The sequence below is a fragment of the Eriocheir sinensis genome, chromosome 67 (genome assembly GCF_024679095.1).
Source record: "Eriocheir sinensis breed Jianghai 21 chromosome 67, ASM2467909v1, whole genome shotgun sequence".
In the NCBI taxonomy this organism is placed as follows: domain Eukaryota; kingdom Metazoa; phylum Arthropoda; class Malacostraca; order Decapoda; family Varunidae; genus Eriocheir; species Eriocheir sinensis.
In genome coordinates this window covers 3,585,706-3,607,784 of record NC_066575.1, presented here as the reverse complement: position 1 = coordinate 3,607,784, position 22,079 = coordinate 3,585,706, and the positions used below count along the sequence as shown (strand labels likewise).

The 22,079-nt window shown below is 41.1% G+C and overlaps 1 protein-coding gene and 1 long non-coding RNA gene across 2 annotated transcripts; one reads left to right on the top strand and one right to left on the bottom strand.

Annotated features, from left to right (window-relative positions):
- Positions 1-2,179: 2,179 nt before the first annotated feature.
- Positions 2,180-21,258, top strand: LOC126987957 (uncharacterized). Its single transcript, XM_050845614.1, has 15 exons — positions 2,180-2,481; positions 3,564-3,735; positions 5,153-5,345; positions 8,479-8,677; positions 9,218-9,371; positions 9,680-9,858; positions 10,609-10,774; positions 11,544-11,833; positions 12,348-12,455; positions 12,925-13,088; positions 14,960-15,085; positions 15,192-15,323; positions 15,738-15,855; positions 16,373-16,527; positions 18,512-21,258. The coding sequence occupies exons 1-15, from the start codon at positions 2,329-2,331 to the stop codon at positions 18,612-18,614; spliced, it is 2,412 nt and encodes an 803-aa protein (XP_050701571.1). The 5' UTR covers positions 2,180-2,328; the 3' UTR covers positions 18,615-21,258.
- LOC126987961 (uncharacterized) lies at positions 17,138-18,619 on the bottom strand. Its single transcript, XR_007741304.1, has 2 exons — positions 18,472-18,619; positions 17,138-18,126 (listed from the first exon to the last, which is right to left on the bottom strand). It is a non-coding gene; the product is annotated as an uncharacterized LOC126987961 (long non-coding RNA).
- Positions 21,259-22,079: the final 821 nt, after the last annotated feature.

Here is a 22,079-nt window from a genome sequence, read left to right as displayed (position 1 = left end):
TACACGCAGTCCTGTAATCATTTATATGCTCGCTGATTTTTTATATAATAGATTAATGATGGATGCACGATAACCTCCTCTTCCTCACTATCTTTATCTTGATTGATTGATAGTTTATTGTTGCAAGTAAAACAACAAAGGAGAATGTTTTTTATATCCGTCATTCTCTTCCTTCATCATTCATCCTTTCCTCCTCTCTCCCTTTCTCATCTCCCTTTCCTCCATATATCAAACACCCCTTAACACGCCTACGATAGGAAGGGATCTTTGCATAGTCTCCCCTCCACATGATGACACACAAAACTTCCTGAATATATAAACATAGCACTCGGATTACGCAAGAGGGCAGCGTTGAAGTCTCCTTGGGGTGACTCAACAAAACCGAATATAACCAAGATATAACTGGATGAGAAGAATACATGACTAATAAGTAGGAAGAAAATGAGGAGGAGGATTAACAGGAAGGGTGATAAGGTCGAGAACAACAAAGGAAGAATGAGAATAAGATTGAGAACAAGAAAGCTTAGAACGGTCAACAGTCGGAAGGATGAGAATTATAAGAAGGAAGGAAATAGGAATGGCGGAGATGGAGGAGAAGGGAAGAATATAGGAAGCGTGAAAATAAGATCGATAATAAAAAAGGAGGAATAAATAAAGTTGTGAATAAGGATTTGAATATGAACGATGAAAACAAGAGGAATGAGGATAGGAAGAAACGAAAGTTAATCCTCAACCATAAGAAAAATGAACCCCTTGATCATAAGAATGGACGGCAGAGGAATAGAGAGCAACTGTATCGCTAAACAAGGCAGAGCACAAGGCAGCAGGACGTGGAGTGTTTGCAAAATAAGAAAAGATGTTGACCACTTTCAAAACCAGTTAGCCATAGCCTGCGTAGATAATGACTCCTGGCGAACGATTTATAGTACTGAATCATATAAAAGGAAAGGTGTCAAAGCATATATGAAGCAGCAGAGTAGGAATATAGGCATGCAGGAGGCGGGTAGGGATAACAAAGGCTTGCATTAAACAACAGGAAGTTTGTAGCCTTGACCAGAGTTGCCAGATCGTTGTACTCAAAAGTATCGCATATTTACCGGTTTCTGACATTTAACCTTCGCCAAAACACATCAGGAATTAACGATTGTAACGATAACTATAGAATAATCTCGTTATTGGAGTACAGGGGACAGTTTTGGGGGAGAAAGTCGGTAAATAGACGAGGCTGTGGGTTTATGGGCTGCCAGGTGTTCCATGACAGGTGTAGTTATTAAGGTGCCCAAAATTAGAATAACTACTCAGAATTATAAATAGCTTGCGTTTCATGAGCATACAATATGGGTTAGGGGTCAAGATGGCAGGATAAAAGTTAGGCTATATGCAGATAGACACAACTTGTATGGCGTAATAAATTTATTCTCCCTGATGCTAAAACGATTTCAACGGTTTGCTTTGAATGTTATCGTTGATTTATTCTTTCAAACACTAAATTTAACCTTAATGTTTGCTATTTGGGGAGCGCCTACCTGTTGAGTCTATCTTGAAAACACCTGTTGAGTCTGTATCTAAAATCTTGTGTTGTCCAGCCCAATCAACCCCTTTATAATTTAGCTTTTATACGCAAATTAAGGTACGAATTAAATAGAAATACAAACGAAGGTGAAAAACAGCTCTATTTAAGCCAGGTATACAATATGAATGGCTATGCAGGGAAATATATAAAATGGCTGAATAGCAACGTGAATAAATAGCAAACTAAGCAAATAGTCACGATTAAATCAAAGGAAGAATAAATAACCGGTGACAATGTGAAGAAATAACAATAAACGATGACAATAGGAAGAATATACGAGAATAGGAACGAAGAGGAAGAATAAACGATGAATAAAAACGATAAATGGGAATATGAATGAACGAAGAGGAATAGGAATGAACAGGACCAATAAACGATGAATAAAACGGATTGAATAACCGATGAATAACAGGAGATGAATGAAGAAACAGGAAATACGTCAACGAGAAGTGTACATGAGGAATGAATAGAAACAAAAAAACATTGAATAAAACAGAAAGAATAACCGATGAACAACAGTATGAATAAACAGGAGACTAATGAATAAACAGGAGATTAATAATAAAGCAACACCAAGTACGTCAATGAGGGAGAGGCGTACGAGGTCACCCTAGACGCCGCCATTACGAGGTGTGGCAGGGCGGGAGGGAGGCACCGAGGCAGCAGGAGACACCCAAACCTCCCTTAATATCACCATCTTCGGGAGTTTTCTTATATTTCCACCCAAAGGAAGCCCCAGCAGATGAGAGGCAGCCATGGGGGGCGTGAAGAGGCTGGCGCTGTGGTACCTGGCCGCCGCCGTGGGAGTGATCGTGGCGCAGTTCGAATACCACCAGACGGACGATTTTGACCAGATAGAGCACATGTTTAGGGTGGTCACGCCGGAGAACTGCCACATCAAGCCGCTGGTGAGTGTGGCGTGCTGTGGTGGGTCTGTGTTGCTGCGGTGTTTCCGGTTTGTTTCCTGTTTGTTTCCCATTTGTTTCCGGTTTGCTTCCTATTTGTTTGTTTCCTATTTACTTGCTTTCTGTCTGTTTCCTGTTCGTTTCCTATTTGTTTGTTTCCTGTTTCCTATTTATTTGTTTCCTGTTTGTTTCCTCCTATTTGTTTGTTTCCGGTTTGTGTTGCTCCAGTGTTTCCTGCCCTGCCCAACCCTCTGTTATTCATCCTATTTTACTCATCGTTCATTGTTCCTATTCATTCCTATTCCTCTTCATTCATTCATTCATTCAGATTTACCGTGTATTCTCCTATTGTTATTCATCAGTTATTCTTCCTATTTTACTCATCGTTTATTGTTCCTATTCATTCCTATTCCTCTTCATTCATTCATTCATATTTACCGTGTATTCTCCTATTGTTATTCATCAGTTATTCTTCCTATTTTACTCATTGTTTATTGTTCCTATTCATTCCTATTCCTCTTCATTCATTCATTCATATTTACCGTGTATTCTCCTATTGTTATTCATCAGTTATTCTTCCTATTTTACTCATTGTTTATTGTTCCTATTCATTCCTATTCCTCTTCATTCATTCATTCATTCATTCATATTTACTGTGTATTCTCCTATTGTTATTCATCGGTTATTCTTTCTATTTTACTCATTGTTTATTCTTCCTATTCATTCCTATGTAAAGTTTGGTTGGAGTAGTTTGAATATGCTCCCCCATCCAAAACCCCAGATTTCCCACGGGTCCCCCAAGTTGAACCTCTCTGCGAGCTATTTTGCGGCTGCGGCGGCGGGTCCAAAAAAGGCATTGAAAAGTCAATTCTTTAGTGATTTCCGGAGAAAAATACTATCCATAATAAACAGCATCATATTTTGTCCAGAAATAAGTATGCAGCATCTCGAAATTATTAGACTACCCTTTCGTGAATAATCCCTCAGGAACAAATAACATAAATAAATACAGGTAGTTATGCCCCTCTTCCTCTCTTGAGCACCATGATAATTCTAATGCTGCTGTTCCCGTCCTGCCCACACAGAAAGACCTGTACATGCCCACGGACAGTGTGTCTCACCTGCCGGACATCCAGCAAATCAACATCAACCCAATCTTCCCTAACCGCACTGCCCTCTACCACCTCCACAACATGGCCCACTCTCGCGGCTTCTTCTTCTCCTACATTCTGCAGTCACGCTTCAAGAGGCCTGCTGGTAAGTATAGATACGGTAGTTTTTTTATTTTATTACTTTGGTATATATTTATCTATGTATTTCATATTTTTTATTGGTTTGCAGTCTACCATGCCTTTTACACTTTAGTGTGCAGTCTACCACCATGTACAATTCAGCGTGCAGTCTGGCTCAGCTACAGGAACCTTATACTGCAGGATGATGAAAAACAAGTTGAATAGTGCTGAATAATGATTTGTTATTATATGACACCATGAAAATCAAAATGCATCTGCTGTTTCCTCCACCAAAATGACATGTCTGTATAAATCTTTTAACATCATTGCAGCTAGCAGAATGAGTTATACTGATTTTATTGGCTTCAATGTAAGGAGGATAGTGATGTGGGTGTTTGATGATTGCCCCTCTATATAGATCGGTCAGGATCACTCGGGTGACAAGACAATGTAAGCCAAGATCTTGGGAGACAGGTCAGGTCATTATGTACCTTGGACTACATATACCGCGGTAGACCGCATGCTAAAGTAGCACCTTTTTATTTATTTAATGATATCTTTTCATACAAAATAAATGGAAATGTTCATGAGCTTAAAAGCTTTAGTGGTATTTATTAATTTAGGCATAATAGGAGCACAGAAATTACCTCCAGTTATATCAGGCACTGGTTCAGTCCCATTTTGATCACGTTAAATTTTGGCGCCCTTATTACAGAGAGGATGTAGATTTCCCTGAATTAGTATGGAGCAGAATGACCAAAATGATCCAAAGGCTTATTAGAAACATACTGTACAGGGAAAACTTGGGAAAATTTATGTTCTTAGGAAAGACATAGACTGTGAGGTTATTTATTAATAATTTTTGCATTGGTCAAGTGGATCAATAAAGGAAATTTAGGTAAATTACTCATATTGAAAAAAAGTTCAGTTTTTGTAGCAAGGAGTATTAACTGAATCATGAAGGTTCATGAAGGAGATAGGTAAATCCTGGTTTATGAATACGGTAGTGTTTGATCGGAACATTAAGCCAGTATGTTGTAATTGATGTAAATATGACCTAAAGTTTTAAATGGACGTTAGATAGCTTCATGGGGTTGGGAAGGAAGGAAGTGGTCTCTTGAAGATGATCTTGGAAGTGATGAAGATAGTTAAAAAGAAAACTATTATTATTGTTATTGATATCACTACTACTACTACAACTACTACTATTTTTATTTGAGTGATTACTATTATTATTATTATTATTATTATTATTATTTTTATTTTTTTCTTTTACTGTATGATAATGAACCTTGAATGGCAGAAAATGATTGCCATTAAAATTAGGATAAAACTGGTAATGACAGTTATTGAAAGAACAAAAAAATCAAGGACAAGAATAATAACAAATACAGCACAAAATGTATTATTCCCATTGCTAAGTTTATCCTTCCACCACACAGTGAATGCATCAGACAGCGCCTCAGAGTACGATCCAGGCTTCATGTACTTCTTCCTCTCAACGGTGGCAGACGTCGCGGCCAATCCCAAGATCAATGCCAGCGCTCTCTACTTCCAGCCTAACATGGCCTACTCCTCATCATACAAAGGATTCTTCAACAAGACACTTCCACTCTTTGCCCCAAGAACCTTCAGGTGGGTTTATTGGCGGTTATTTGAGTTATTATTATTATTATTATTATTATTATTATTATTATTATTATTATTATTATTATTATTTATTTCTTCAAGAAGGGATCTTATTTTACTGCCATTGTTTAGGGGACAGGTTCTCAAGCTGGAGCATGTGTAGTCCGACTATCAAGTGACAGGAATTTTAAGGGTACACAATATGTTTCAGAACAGCTGTTAAATGCTGTAGTTATTTGGGAGATGTTCTGGACTGTGAGGCGGGAGTGGAGAGGATAGTAAGAACGAGAGTGGCGGCAGCGTGGTTAAAGTGGAGGGAGGTGGCTGTTTACTTGTGAATTGTAGCATCCCTCTAAAGAGCAGAGCAGGGGTGTACCAAGCGTGTATTAGATCAGTGATGTTGTATGGAGCAGAAACATGGGCTCTAACTAGAAAATTGATGGAGATATTGAGAGCAAGTGATCGCAGAATGCTGAGGTGTATGGCGGGGATCAGGTGGCAAGACAGGGTGTCCAGTGCAGATGTAGCTAACAGATGTGGAGTGGAGGACCTGGAAACAGTGCTCAGAAGGGATAGACTCCGATGGTTTGGACATGTAAAAAGAGCAGGGGAGGATACAGTGCTGGAAGTTTCTGGCTATATCCCGCACCGCATACTGCTGCTGCATCGCACCCCTCAGAGTTAGGGGCGCTGTTATGATGACTCAGAACAACAATGCCCACCTTAGCATACACAGACTGTACATATGTACAATTAACAGTCCACAGACGCCAGTGTCACCATGCAACATGGACAGCATGCATCTAATATCTACTGTGCTAGAACCTAAGTAATACTTACTCTGAGTTATTAATGAGAATAGAGTCACAAGGACTGAAAATCATTAGAATAGTGGTCCTGGCAATTATTCAGGCGACGATTACCATTGCAGCTTCCAGGACAGTGCCCCCCCCCCTTCGGTGATGACTGCATTCACGATGCCCCCCCTACAATACCTAGTTACACTATACCTCGCTGCTACAGTAATACACTACACAACACTATCACTTTGCACCTTGCTCCCGACCCCAGCTCGCAGCTCTGAATGACTAGAATCGTGAGTCACTCTCCCTTCCCAGTGCCAGGTTTGGCATAATTATGCCAATTTGGTATATTCCACGCCTGGTTGGCGTACTGGAAATTTAGTTTAATGCCTAACCTCATTTGGCATAATTTTTGGTATATTCAGGCGTGTTTTTAATATTATTTCATTTATATTCATAATAAGGTGCTGGAAGTCAAAGACGTTGACCAGATTCTATAATATATCTAGTGAATAAAACATCAGAAAAAAGCATTATACACATCAGATGAGGGTACCGTTCCTCTTGGTACTGTTTCAGGACCTAAAGTTCCTGATCACCGCGGAACATGTATTATTCGTGTTCGGTTACTAGTCTGCGAGTCTGTGCGGGAAAAGAGAAAGTGGCCTCCGCTGCCCAGCAGTGCCCAGGATTGTACGCTACTTTACGAGGACTTACGCTATCCCAGCTGTGTTATTGTGTCTTACAAGTGGACTTAAGTATCAGAGTGTGCTAGGATCCGTTCCTGACCCGCAGTAAAGGCTATGAGTCACAAAAACTTGGAAGTATTTGTGGTGTGTTCCTCGGAGGCATCAATGAACATGGCAGAAACACTGCAACATCACATTTTTATGTGCTTATAAAGACCCTGAGAAGCCATTTTAACATGATTTTAGGAGTAAATAAAGCCGTTCGTATCGTATTCTCCCCTCACAGTGTGGCATCAAAGAAAGGAAGCCAGAAATCTTTAAAATGTGCTGATTGGAGTCGGTTTCTGAGTCAAAGAACTCTTCTGCATCCTTGTAATCTACTGCTGCACACATTAGTTACAGGGGCGTCGATGATGCGATGGTATGGAATGTGGAGGGAGTGGACAGTGCTTGATTGGAAACAAGATATGAAAGACCAAAATTGTGTTTTAACTAAGCTAGAGTGAGGGAGGCTGCTGTGAGGGACGTGCAAGTTTGGCGCGAAAACGGGTCCTATGTAAGGGGTCTTGGCTTGTAACTCCCAAGAAAAGGCTAAGATAATACGCATTTGAAAGATGTGCAAGTCTTAAAAGTGTTGAAATAATGCAACGTGTGCGTGTGTCTACCATTCCAGTGCTTGAACATTGCCATAGAGCGAAGGTGATGTGAGGGTGAGTGGGAGGATAAGACGACGCGCTAAATCCTTCTCGTGTCAGACCTCATAACGCTGAAAATATATAGATACGCATACACTGAACTACCATGTAATTTAAATTGATACATACTGTATACTGAACATACTTAATTACAGAAACAGAGCAAATATTGTATAGAAAAGTAAGTATGATTGATGGGTTTTTGGTTTAATAAACCAGGGGTGTCAAACTCATGGCCCGCAGGATAGTCATAAATGGCCCGCAGTATCACGGTAACTTCAATCTTGTCAATGTATTTTCTACCCTTGTTGGCCCCCATGATGGCACTTCAGAGTATGAATTGTCCCTCCAAGGGTTTTGAGTTTGACACCCCTGGTTTAAACTGCCAACCCTGCTGTACATAATTAAAATCTTACATATAATTAAAACCACAATACTGATGAAACTAACAAAGATACACACAAAAGAAAAAAAATGGTTGTATTAGTTGGTTTAAACCACTGTTTTTTTTTATTGGTTTAAACCATTTGGTTTAAATTGCTAACCCTGGTCTTTACTGTATAGCCACTGATAGAACTATGATATTGTATTTGTGTGTAGAAGCTTCTTACCATCACATTATTTTAACCCCTTCACTCTGGCGACGCCAATGTCGGCGTCTGATGGCGTCACTGTTAGTCCTCTTCTGAACCTCTTAATCCTCTTCTAAATCTCTTAAGAGGAAATGGAAGAGGATTAAGAGGAATTTAGAGGAGGATTGAGAGGTTTTATTAAAAGAGGATTAATCCTCTTTCATTTCCTCTAGACCCTTTCCATACTGTGATGCCGACGTCTGCGTCACGGATGGAAAAGGTTAATATCCTAACATACTATGCAGGATTTCTCTCATATTAATTTTCTCTCCCCTTAATGAAAGCATAAATTCAAGGTCAATAAGCTCTTCCTTCTCCAGGATGGATGACTACAATGACCCAGTGCACCTGGAGAGGATCTCGACACTCAACTTCTTCCAGGTGGAGGACCTTGGAGCTATCCTGCCCCAGGGCCAGCGCTCCCGCAACTACACACTAGAGGACTACCGCATCAACGAATGGTACTACTCGTGGCTGCCCTACACCAACCAGCAGCAGGACGAACTCACCACGTACCAGGCACGTATTGGGGGGATTTTTTATTAAACTGTTAGTCCTGCTGCCCAGTATAGCAAGCCAATCAGGACTTTCTTTTTAAGCTTCATATAGGTACCATCAGTATTTGAATTCCTCAACCTGGACTGCCTGGCTCATCACATGATTTTGTTTACAGTATTTGCAGTACAGTAAAATCCCTTAAGTGTTAGATTTCAGTTACAGATAAGTCAACATGGAAAAAAATATATATGTATATATTTTTAAATTCACTTCAGGCAGCAATGCCTTTGCCCCAATTGTGTTGACTTAGAGGTTTTGCTCTGTATTGATATAGGGCTTATACTATAAAAAAAAGGTCACTCCCTTAAGGAAAATTCCCAGGAGGGGGCAGGGCATCAGACAAATATAGAGAAAGCTGTAATGAAGTGCAGCAACAGCTTAAAATTTCTCCCCTTTGTTATAATTGTTCATCCACAACAACTCAAGCTATCTGAAGTAAATGACATGACTAAAGCTTATCACAGTGGCTATTTAACCATAACTGTTGATTTTGGTGTGCAGGTGAAGATCCGGTACGCCAACAACACGAACGAAACCTTTGTGTTCCACGGCCCAAATGCTGCTGATGAGAAGCCTGGGCCAGTCAAACTGACCCGGCCCTACTTTGACTGCGACCGCTCCAACAAGTGGTCTGTGCCTGCCATCACACCAGTGGGTAAGCATCCTGCCTGCTTGTGGGGTCGCCGTGTGCCAGGCTGTAAAATTAGTGGCGACCCAAGCAAGTGGCGGCTTGCAAGGTTTAGTCTCTGATTCAGCGCTAATATTTGGGCTGGCGAGCAGGGGAGTGGTTGGCTGAATGTGTTGATGGGATGATATATGAAGTTCCGCTTTGTATTCCCATGTGGAGATGTGTGTGTGTGTGTGTGTCACTACATTGTGGATGGACAGGTAGTTTCATCTATTGACCTGTAATATGCTTTATAACCTCGCAGTGCAGTAATCTTTCCATTATTTACTTTCCAGCTGATCTATACCCACGCCACACACAGTTCCGTCACATTGAGTACCCGACCCGCACTGCCATAGCTGTCATGGAGATGGACTTTGAGCGTATAGACATAAACCAGTGTCCAAAGGGTAAAGGAAACGAAGGCCCTAACAGATTTACCGACACTGCGCGATGCAAAAAGGACACCACTGAGGTATTTATGTGCATGAGTGTGTACTTACCTGATTGTATTGTCCGTTTCATTCCAGTGTATTTACCTGATTGTATTGTCCGTTTCATTCCAGTGTATTTACCTGATTGTATTGTCCGTTTCATTCCGTCTGTCCACTCGTGAACGTAGATGTGGCACCTGCGCATTGTTAGTTCATGATTGCCTGAAGATCAACTTTATATTTTCAGTGAATTTTTGTGTATGCAAAAACAAAACCCTCATGCCATCATATATGAACCGCAAACAGAAGATTTGCATCGATTATATATATAATATACCATACAAGCACACGAAGGAACAATTTGGATATCAAACAGTATGGTCTAATCATACTCGAACGATCGATATCCTTTCAGATACTCATATTTCACCTCATTCATGTACGTAAAGTGACATCCGACTCTGCAAGTGTCTATACATAAGGAATTTTGATGTATTGCATGTAAATAACATGGGTAGCCTAATATTCGAAATAGCCTAGCATTGCATTCAACAGTAAGTGTTAACTATTTCATGTTATTTCCATTATTAATCATTATTTACATGCAGTAAATTATTAAGATATCCTTTATATGCATTTGCCGAGCCAGATGTCTTTTAACCCTTTCTTTGCGCGTGGTGCGGGATGCAACTATCCCCTCAGGCACAGTCGGGCAGCCCAATGGGGGGTCTCTTTTAACCTCTGTATCTCAAAAACTATTCATATCTTGACTTGTTTTTTTCTCCTTACAGTGTGAGCCCCTGGATGGGTATGGGTTCCGGCGAGGAGGGTACCAGTGCAGGTGCAAGCCAGGGTACCGTCTGCCCAATGTGGTGCGGCGGCCCTACCTCGGGGAGATGATAGAGCGTGCCACCCTCTTCCAGTACCGTAACTCATTCAGCTGCACCCCCATTGGATGTAAGTGGCTGCTTCCTTGTGTGTGCTGTAAATATTGCAAATTTTCCCCTTTCCCCTTTTCACTTCAAAAGTATGGGCTGCAAAATAATGTGAATTTAATATACAATCGTAATTAAGAGTTAAAAGTCATCATAGGCCCTAACTTAATATTTCTTTTTGACAACATCTCATGTGTGGGGGGGGTCCACTCACACAGCTCTCCTTGACAGAGTGCAGTCAAAGGCTCTTCATCTCATCAGCTCTCCTCCTCATACTGATAGTCTTTTACCTCTCAAATTCCGCCGCCATGTTGCCTCTCTATCTTCTATCGATATTTTCATACTGACTGCTCTTCTGAACTTGCTAACTGCATGCCTCCCCTCCTCCTGCGGCCCCGCTGCACACGACTTTCTAATCATGCTCATCCCTATACTGTCCAAACCCCTTACGCAAGAGTCAACCAGCATCTTCACTCCTTCATCCCTCACGCTGGTAAACTCTGGAACAATCTTCCTTCATCTGTATTTCCTCCTGCCTACAACTTGAACTCTTTCAAGAGGAGGGTATCAGGACACCTCTCCTCCAGAAATTGACCTCTCGTTTTGGACACTCCTTTGAGCTCTGTTCGGGAGCAGTGAGTAGCGGGCTTTTTTTTTTTTTTTTTTTTTTTTACGCCCTTGAACTGTCTCCTTAGCTGTAAAAAAAAATAAAAAAAAAATGCTGCATTTGATATACAGCCCTTGCTTTATCTCTTTTACTGAAAAATCAAATAAAATCGCTTACCCTCCAGGGATCCAGAAGCTGCCATTTGACTACAACAAGATGACCCCTTGGGAGCGACATAAGTACCTCTCAAAGGACTACAACAATGTGACAGGGGCAGAGGCTCTGCGCACCAACAAAATCAATGTGGACGAGGTCATTGAGTTTCTCAAGTCAGTCACCAAGGATAACTGCCACACTTTTGCCCCTGATGACCTCATCTTACGGGGAGATATCAGCTTTGGTGTAGAGAGCCAGTTTGAGAATGAAGCCAGAATGGCTCTGCGTCTGGCCAACTTCCTGAGTTCCTTCCTCCAGGTGAGTGGGTGAAGTTTAATTTGTTGGCCAGCCTCCACAAAGTTGATGAAGTGTTGTGTGGATTAACCACTTAACTACAAGGTGTGCATAATGGGTTCAGTGGTGAGTGTAAGGGTTAACACGCCACTCCTTGTCTTGGGCTTACAGTTGCCATGAGTGCATTTTGCATCTTAATATTTAGCATTATTTTTTCTGTTCTTCCGGGGAGCAACAATGCAGTTGAAGAGATAAGAGAACAGAAAGTAAGAGAGCTAATGAAAGAAACCTGAATATTGTGATTGGGTATGGTTTTACCTTTTAGTTAACAAAGCATGAAGTACAGTTCTTTACCTTTACAGCTGCATTTTTTCAGTGAATTTTACCATTTTGCTAGTTCTAATTTTTCTTTAAATATATTTTGGATAGCTCTTTTATGTTTAAATACAGTTACTTCAAAGCTGTTGAGGTTGTTATCCAACCACACACACACACACACACACACACACACTCAAAGTATTCCATAACTTTCCCTCAGATTGTAGACCACCAGGAAATATTCTCCGGTGTGAGAGTTGTGGACCGCCCACTCACTGAGGATCAGATGATGGGAGAAGTTCTCTCCATCATCCTTGGCAACAGCAGGGTAAGTTATTTGTTATACCACTTATATATTAATTTATTTATTTTTTGGTGTCATTGCTGATTTATAGGATTCATTTTAGAAACTTGGTTTTGTTCACCTAGCACTTAGGTCTTATTTCACTGTTTACTCAAAAAAAGAGGATGTTGAGCATACCATGGTGGATAATGTTGAAAGTTTGTTACTCTGGCTGGGTAGTAAGGAAAAGGACAGCAAAAAGCTGAATGTAACATCCCTTGATAGAGACGTTTTCAATAGTAACATGGTTAAGATATTTCCCCAATATAAAGCTTAGGTAAAAAGGTTTATATAGTTCGTGAAATTGGGGGAAACTAAGCAAACATAATCCTACTGGATTTGCTTTTCCCAGAACATTCCCCTTTCCACTCCTCCATTCTCAGTACCTTTCCCTGATTGCCCTGCCACTACCACACCTCTCACATTCAAAAGCACCACTTCCTCCATGCCACAGATCTGGTCCTCAGGGATGTACTGGGACCGCGGGAAGTTCACCAACGCCACGCTGTTTGCGCCCGTTGCCTACAAGACCATCCTCAACACCCGCAAGTTCTTCATGGAGGACTTGGCGCGCCTCAACTCTACTCGTGACTCTTACATCAACAAGCCATGGTTCAGGTATAGCCAAACCTCGGTTTACGAGTGCCTTAGTTTACGAGTGTTTTGATTTACGAGCAAAAAAAATCCACAAAAAATGCCTTGGTTAATGAGCGGTAACTTAGTAAATACAGTTAAACCTCACTGTTTGCACGGCCTTAATTTGCAGCCATCCATCGTTCCACCATTTGTGCAGGTGGTCTTGCCATTTGCGCATCTCACCCCCCACCACTGACTAATGGTTGGTTCCCCCTAGTGCCATCTCCCGCGTAAATTTAAATTTCTATGTAGTATTGGTAAACATGTCCATGATGGTGATGAAGGTGGTGGTGGTGGTAGTGGAGATGAAGGTGGTGGCAGTGATGAAGGTGGTGGGGGTTATGAAGGTGGTGGTGGTGATCAAGGTTGTGATGGTGATGAAAGAAGTGTTGGTGGTGAAAGTGGTGGTGGTGGTGATTAGCGTGGTGATGATGACAAAGGTGGTGGTGGTGGTGGTGATGCCTGAGGACGTTTACTAGCTGTTCTGGCAGCAAAATGGTGTCTGCTGATCTTCCTAACAATGTTTACTAGCTGTTCTGGCAGCATAATGGCGTCCGCTGATCTAATGAAGTTTACTAACTGTTTTGGCAGCAAAATGACATCCACTGATCTTCCTAACGACGTTTACTAACTGTTCTGGCAGTAAAATGGCGTTCGCTGATCTTCCTAACGACGTTTACTAACTGTTCTGGCAGTAAAATGGCGTTCGCTGATCTTCCTGACGACGTTTAAACATGCATCACAAGCTGTTCTGGCCAACAAGCTCCTTGCAACAGAGGATGAAAAGGAAGCTGCAGTGGTTATGGTGGCACAGAGAAGTGAAATGTAATGGAAGCACTTATGTGTTTGTTTGGGCCGCCAAATTTGCTGATGACGTCATCAGAGCACGGAGGCGCTCCACCTCTCCAAACTGGGCTGCAGCGGGCGGGGCGGTCCAAGTTGGCAACTCGTGCTGCGGCGTCACACATTTGAGAGCACCCGGGGTGGTTTGGGCGGCCTGAGTTGCTCTCTCAAACGCAACTGGTCTTGTGGTGACTGCGATTATTAGCTCTTCTGCCTCACCTTTGCACCACCATAATGCCGCACCCAGCGTTATCGAAACCTAAACCCAGGGAGAACCCAATGATGACCATAGCACAGAAGGTGGAAGTGATTAAGAAGGTAGACAGTGGAAGAAAAAAGCGAGAGATTCGCCATGAGTATGACGTGTTTCCTGCCAGCAGACCTTTTTTTTTTTTAGGGGGCCGTGACTGCCCATATGTAGTTTTCCCCATAGATTATTAAGTTCGCCATTTGCGTACCTTCACACCACCCATATGTGCGTAAATGGTGAGGTTTTACTGCACACATATATATATATATATATATATATAGAGAGAGAGAGAGAGAGAGAGAGAGAGAGAGAGAGAGAGAGAGAGAGAGAGAGAGAGAGAGATTTTGATGTTGGGAAACATTAATTTTATGCACTGTTGATGCACACATCTGCTCTGCTCTTTATTGTCTATGGACAGAACAGGATTATGACACACTTGTCACACTTGCTGAGGCAAAATTGTTTAATTTGAACAATGAGCTTTCATCATGACCCCCCAAAAGGTGGTCAGTCTCCCCAAGCTAGCTGTTCCTGTCTCTCCCAAAAGTATTGTGAGGTAGAATATACAACTGCTGTTTGTGTACAACTTTTGCTTTAAACCTAAAATCCAAAATCCAAAACACTTCTGACCCCAAACATTTCAAATACAGCATGCCTGACCTGCATCGTAATTAAATCTTTGTGGGACCACACATATATTTCACTGGCACATGTGGAAACCTGTGTACTTATTCAATTACCTTCTCCTATGCACTCGCAGAAAGCTGAAGACACGCTGGTCCACCAATTTTGATGACTTGGAGAAGTACTGGCTGAGGATTAAGCTAAGGCACAATGCTACAGGAATGTACGCCAGGAAATATGAGCGCTACCCAACCTTCTACAAGTAAGTTTTGTGGGTGGACAGAGGGCAAATCAAGGTTCTCGTGTGAACATTGTAGTAGTTCTTGTTGACAGTCTTTATTGTAGTCTTCAATACCATTAATCCACAGGGCAGCAGAGTTGCGCCACGGCCAGTGGAGTGTTCCAGAGTTTGACTGTGATGGTTTTGTGAAGAAATGGGTGATCCACTACACTGCACCCTTCTTTGGATGGGATGCTTTGAGGGCCAAACTTGAGTTCAAGTAAGTAAGAAAGGTAACTTAGTAATTGCTTTCTTATATTGCTCTGTTACATATATTAAAGTCCATCATGGTGAAGTGATTAGCATGTATAGCTGTGAATCCACAGTCCTGGGTTCGAATCCCAGCCCAGTCAGTCAGCATGCATCTCACCTGGCTGTTCATCCTCCCTTTCGGGCTGGTTGATAAATGGGTACCTGAGGAAGGTAAAGTGTGGTAACTTGGATGTCACACTTGCCCTGTGTCACAGGCTCAAGAGCCAATGCAGCAGAGGTGAGCACCAAGACCACATGCAGCTATAATGTATGGCCTTAACTTACCTTTACCGTTAGAGGGGCATGCTTTCTCCTAGTGTTATAGACTCACTCCTTGCCAGTATTTCACCAGTCTTTAAAGTGATTGCTTTTGTGTTTACAGAGGTGCTGTCAGGGTCACGATGGACCTTCTCAAATTGGACATAGTGCAGTGCCCTAATGAGTATTATGTACAAAATCCCTTCAAAGATACCCACCGTTGTGACAGGAAGACATCTTATGTGAGTAGTTGATGATTGACTTCATTACTCACATGTTTTGGGGTCTGGATAATGTTGAATTTTGTGGAGAAAGATTATTCAGAAACCTAATTCATGAGTAGTAGACTCGGCATTTTCTTTTGAGTTAAAATGTTGACAGACTGAAAGGTAGCTTAAACAGCATTGAAAATGTTGATTTACTTTCCCACCTCAAATCATGCTTTCCTGGAAGGCATGTTGAATGCTCCTCATCATAGAACAGAAAATTGCCTAAAATGTTTTTCACACTTGTCATTGATATGTATCAAGCACCTTACCAGGCATACGTTAGTGATGAAAAGTCATACCCCACCCATTTTTTGTTTGTGCCAATTCATTGTGCTGTGCATCATCTTTCCACACCCTGGTAACCCCAAGAAAGATAAAATCTGGGAGGGTTTTCTCAATGCAGGCTGGATTGGGGGTCTGACATCCATACCAGACAATCACTGAAGATGTTTCTCTTTCATGTCTGATTCCTTCCTCCCATTGTCCTTAGTGTGTACCGATTCAAGGACGAGGGTTTGACACAGGCGGCTACAAGTGTGAGTGCATCCAGGGCTATGAGTATCCCTTTGAGGACCCCATCACCTATTTTGATGGGCAGTTGATGGAGGCAGAGTTCATTAACATCGTCCGTGACAAGAAGACACGGTATGTAGTATGCATCTCACATGTGGGGGGCTCCACTCACACAGCTCTTTTGGACATAGTGGAATCTAAGGCTCTTCATCTCATCAGCTCTCCTCCTTCTACTGATAGTCTTCTACCTCTAAAATTCCATCGTGATGTTGCCTCTCTTTCTATCTTCTATTGCTGTTTTCACGCTGACTGCTCTTCTGAACTTGCTAACTGCATGCCTCCCCCCCCTCCCGCGGTCCCGCTGCACACGACTTTCTACTCATGCTCATCCTTATACTGTCCAAACCCCTTATGCAAGAGTTAACCGGCATCTTCACTCTTTCATCCCTCACACTGGTAAACTCTGGAACAACCTTCCTTCATCTGTATTTCCTCTTGCCTATGACTTGAAGTCTTTCAAGAGGAGGGTATCAGGACACCTCTCATCTCAAAATTGACCTCTCTTTCAGCCACCTCTTTTGATTCTTTTTATAGGAGCAGTGAGTAGCGGGCTTTTTAATTTTTATTATTGTTTCCTTTTTTTTGTGCCCTTGCTGTCTCCTTTGTTGTAAAAAAAAAAAAAAAAAAAAAAAAAGGGACAGAAGGGGTAGATATTAAGGTCCTTAAATGATAGAACTCAGGCGAAGAGAAAAATTCAGCGTTATTCTTAATTTTACACAACCATGCTTGACACATTTAAATAATCACAATTCCAGAAGAGTGAGTTGGAGAGTATGGCCAAAGCATCATCAAGTCCTCTAGTAGTGTACACAGGCATCAGGTTTTTATTTTATTTATTTTGTGTGCACTTGTTGCCCATAGGTGAAAAGCCAGGTCAATGGCCACAGCCCATTAGTAGTGTGAGCGAATGTTATATCAAGTGGCTGTTTTTGTAGCGCCAAGAGGCTTTCTGCAGGGCTTGGTGGTTGGCCCAAGCCCGTCATGACGCAGGCAGTTTTATAGTGGCGGCAGTTAGGTTTTCGCTCATGCTGCCCCCTGGAACTCATTCTTGATTCACTTGGACGGTTTCTTCGAGAGTCAGGGTTGATGGGTGGTTTGGACAGCATGTAGGTAGTCTTAGGCCACTCGGCGGTGACTGAAAAATCCCAGGTGGTAGTGTGGGGATTCAAACCGATGTTGTCCATGGCATGGTGAATGTGGGTCCCGCACGCTAACCACCCATGGCTGGTGTGATAATTATATGATTATAGTTAAACCATTTCAAATAGTCCGTTTGGGTGTTCGATTCTGCAGGTCCTTTCCTCCCTTCTGCTCTGCCACACAGCCCCCCAACACCTATTTTTCCCTCTCCTATATTATCTATTGGTAACATATGAGAGGAAGGGATTGGTGTTGGGACTGTGTGGCAGAGCAGAGGGGAGGAAAGGACCTGCAGAATCAAACGCCCAAACGGACTATTTGAAATGATTCGACTTTAGTTGGGCCCCATGCTGCCCTCATTGTTCTTCTGTGAAGCTGCTGAAGTATGAGTTGCAGATCTGGGCAGTATGTGGATAATCTTCTGCCAATTGGCACAGGTTGAAGATTCTCAGTTGCTTACAGTCACAAATTCAGTGGACTTGGACCTGGAGTCTTGGGACTGACATGTCTGCATGGTGACCACTTCACCACCTGGTGGGAAGTGTAGTTAGGCTCTATAATTGTGCATATGGGCCCAACCTTTTGTGAAGGTCACCAATAGGCTGAGTACCAGTGATGTGAGGTAAAGACTAATATTTGATATATCTGATATGTGGGTAGCCCTTCCCCTTAACCTCAGTCTAGTTACTATTGGCAGATGATAAATGAAGGTAGTTTCAGGCTTCTCACTTACATAAGAGAATACATTTTATATGTACAAGCTGCTGTCACACACCAGTTTTTGTATAAGAGAAGAGTGTGAATTTCATGCCACTTATAGTACCTATTTCCTTTTTTTTGTGTGTATGTGCATGTAATTTTTCATACTGTAATTACCTTGTTTGTTGCAAAAAAAACAAAACATGAATATTTGCAGGTATGACTTCCTCAAGTGCAGAGTAGCAGGGGCAGCAGTACTCCAAAGTAGTTCCATCATCATTCTGGGACTCCTCTTCTTTAACCTTGTCCTTCGTCGCTAACCAGCACTGTAATTACAGCAGCAGCAGCAGCTCAGACTTGCCACAACAAACAGCAGGTAAAGGCTGTGATGATGGTGTTAACTACATTATCGTATCTATTTTTGTAAGCTGAAGAAAATGTAAACATTCCTTTTGTGATTTTTGTAAGCTGAAGAAAATGTAAACATTCCTTTTTTGTGATTGATTTCAGTATAAATTAGTATGAGTGACATGGTTTAATTGAAGTGAATTCAGTTAGACAAATTTTGATAAGAAAGTGTGTGTGTGTTAGCATGCATGTGTGTGTGCTTGGTATATGTAGAGCTGTAGAAAATGTTAGCTAAAAGTACATTAGTGCAGGGAAGAATTTATAAGATTTATAAAAATGGCATAGGTAAAGGGAATATATCAGTATTAATTAAATAGTTTACTGATATGAATGAGGCTTGGAAAACAACTATCCTTAGAGGGAAAATTTTCAAATTAACTTTTACAATTTATATTCAAGTTTTGGATCTCTCATGAAGGGTTCCTTTTAAGTTAGATTTTGTTGACTCATTCAGCAATTTTTCTTACTTTCGGGGTGGTCGATAATGGGAAACCTGAGAAAGCTAAACTAATGGTTATTCAGTAATATTAATGGGGTCACTGGTACTGCAAGGTTTATGACCAGTATTATTGTGATTCATACAATTGCATTATAATTGCTCTTCTGGAATTGTAACAAGAGTTGAAAGCATATACTTTGCTGCAGAAAGGTAAACTATGGTAACCTGTATGACACACTTGCCCAGCTTTCCTGGATAGTGGGTTCTTGTCCACCACAGGCTTAAGGGCTGGACGATGAGTACTGAGGCCATGTGCAGCCGGCATATGTCCTCAACCTTAGATTTAGGATTCTCATTACTTACAATATCAGAAGAACAATTATAATGCAGTTGTTTGTATCAAATTATTGCTGGTCAAAACTTTAGTATACCAGACCCCGCCATTATTTTTTCCTAATAACCATGCCATTTAGATAAATTTGCATTACTGTACAAGACCGAGTCCGTCCACAATCCATTACTGTACAAGACCGAGTCCGTCCACAATCCATTACTGTACATGACCGAGTCCGTCCACAATCCTTGACGTGAGGATATTTACTTGGAATCTCAGTGAATTGTGAAATTATATGGTGTTTACTCATGATGCCTGTGCCTAAACAATGGCAATTATTTGGTATCACAGTACTTGAACTAGCTCAACAAGATTCTCCCGATGATGTTTAACAAACACTTTGTTGTATGGTAAGTGGGTGTTGGGGATTACTGACCATTATACATGTAGCAGATACATGAAAGGGTTTGGTTTGTTATGTTAACTGATGTATATATAGTATTACATGCATAGCATCACAATTTACTTTGGCATTCACAGCAATATATGCTCTGTTCTTAATTTACTGAGATGAGATCTGCAACTATCAAGAAACTTCATATACTTATGAGTGGGCAAAACATGTTGAAGTGTTTTCACTTACTGTCTGAAATCTCATTCTCATTATCAAGCAAAATGCTATAAATGAACTGTGGCCTTATAGGAAGTGACAGTAAGCATACTGGCATTTATGTATAATAGTGAAATTTGTTTTAACACTAAAAGATTATCATTATTATACAATTGTCAAGACTGCTGATCAAAAGATTATTATTATTATTATACAGTGTCAAGGCTACTGATCACTATATCTCAGACCTGTCCCCTTGTGGGAACTTCCCCCTCCCCCTATTGGGTGGCCCCTGCAAAGAAGTCTCCGACTTCTGCACATTCAATCCCTTACTGGTGGTTCCCCTTCTGTCCTATATCCTCAAATGCTCACAAAGTCATTCTCATCACATCCAGTTCCACTTTTCACCCATTCATCTAAACCACAATTCACTCCCTTCAGTGTTACACCCTTACTAAAACTCTCTTAACCTTTTACTTTCTTCATCCCATCCTGACACACACTTGCATCCATACACTTCCTCCTCTCATAACTCTCTCTAGTGTACCTATTAATTGTCTCCCCTATGAAGCTGAGCATAAATTACTGAAGGGATTTTTTTTTTGCTTTTCCTACACCAAATAACTTATGTGGCTTTTCAAATGACCCAGCATTTACAAGAAATTGAACAGCCTAAAGAAATGAAACTCCGAATATCACAAAGATAGAGGACAGTTATGAACTGTTCTGTAAATTGTGACTGCTATGCAAGATTAATTAATCTTAGTTCTTACAAATTCTATGTAGTGGAATTAGTTTTCTGTTACTTATAATGTTGTTACTTGGCATTTCACAAAATTATGGATGTTGTAGGAGAGTGGCATTGTCTAGATGAAACTTTTTAAGAATTTTATTTGTGGTTAGAAATGAAATTCAAAATAGAGATAAAAATGATCAACCATGCTGCCATTCTGCTAAAACTCTGTGATTACTGTGCCTTGTGTCTGTGAAAAGAAATCTGTATTGAGCAGAATCTTGAAATGAACACACCATAGACTGTGAAACTTGGCAATGATGCTCATGATGCATTAGAATCCATCCTCACATACACTTGATAATTGTACATGTGTAAATATAAGTTTGTTCATGGAAAATCTTTTTTTATATATATTTTAAGTAAACAAATACAACAGATTAATTTGTTTCACTTCCAGTTGACAGCCCTGATCAGTAGTTGATTTGCACTTTTTGCACTCAAAACAATTTTTGGCAGCCAGCTGCTCGGGGCCGGGGCCGTCCACTCACAAGATGTCGACGGTTTTCAATTTTCTCCATAAGAGTAATGGTTCAACGTTTGCGACCCGTTTTCAGACAAAGCAAATGGCGGTCGGGCTGGTATTGCTCGAAATAACACCTCGTACAAGACTCATGATGTACAGTTTATGATATCATATTTATCCCATTATTCTCACTAATATTAGTAATTAATAATGAACACATGGATATTTTTTTTCCAATATGATTCTTTATGAAGCTTGTACTGCTCCTTAGTTATACAATCTTAAGCCACCTGTGACATCAAGATCAAGATCATACAAATGGCGCCCAACAGAAAAACGGGATAACAAGGCATGGGCGATCCTCCACCGATTTAATTTTTGTATAGTGGTTATTAGATCCCCCTGAATTCTATGGTAACATATAAGACAGCTATGGACTATAAAGGATTATAAACAATAATAAATGTAAGTTTGCAGTTGTTGTTGGATAAGACGAAAAACAGACCCGTAAAAACATTCCAAAGAAGAAAAAAAATCAAAGAATTGTACATTCGGCGTATAACGCGAAGGGCTAAACTTTCAGGCATTTTTTATGTGAAAAAGGTGCGCACTATATGCCACTAAATACGGTAAGCAGAAGCCCCCCGCCGTTCATGGATTGGCTTATACGCGGGTAGGGTAATTGCTACACCCCCTGCCAAACACGGATGAAAACTCGCGTATACGCGGTCTGTA

Excerpts from the sequence above, each read along its gene's own strand:
- LOC126987957 (XM_050845614.1), top strand. The coding sequence starts at position 2,329 with ATGGGGGGCGTGAAGAGGCTGGCGCTGTGGTACCTGGCCGCCGCCGTG. Across the intron at positions 2,482-3,563 it reads ACTGCCACATCAAGCCGCTG|AAAGACCTGTACATGCCCAC; the intron begins GTGAGTGTGGCG and ends CTGCCCACACAG. Across the intron at positions 15,086-15,191 it reads CGCTACCCAACCTTCTACAA|GGCAGCAGAGTTGCGCCACG; the intron begins GTAAGTTTTGTG and ends ATTAATCCACAG.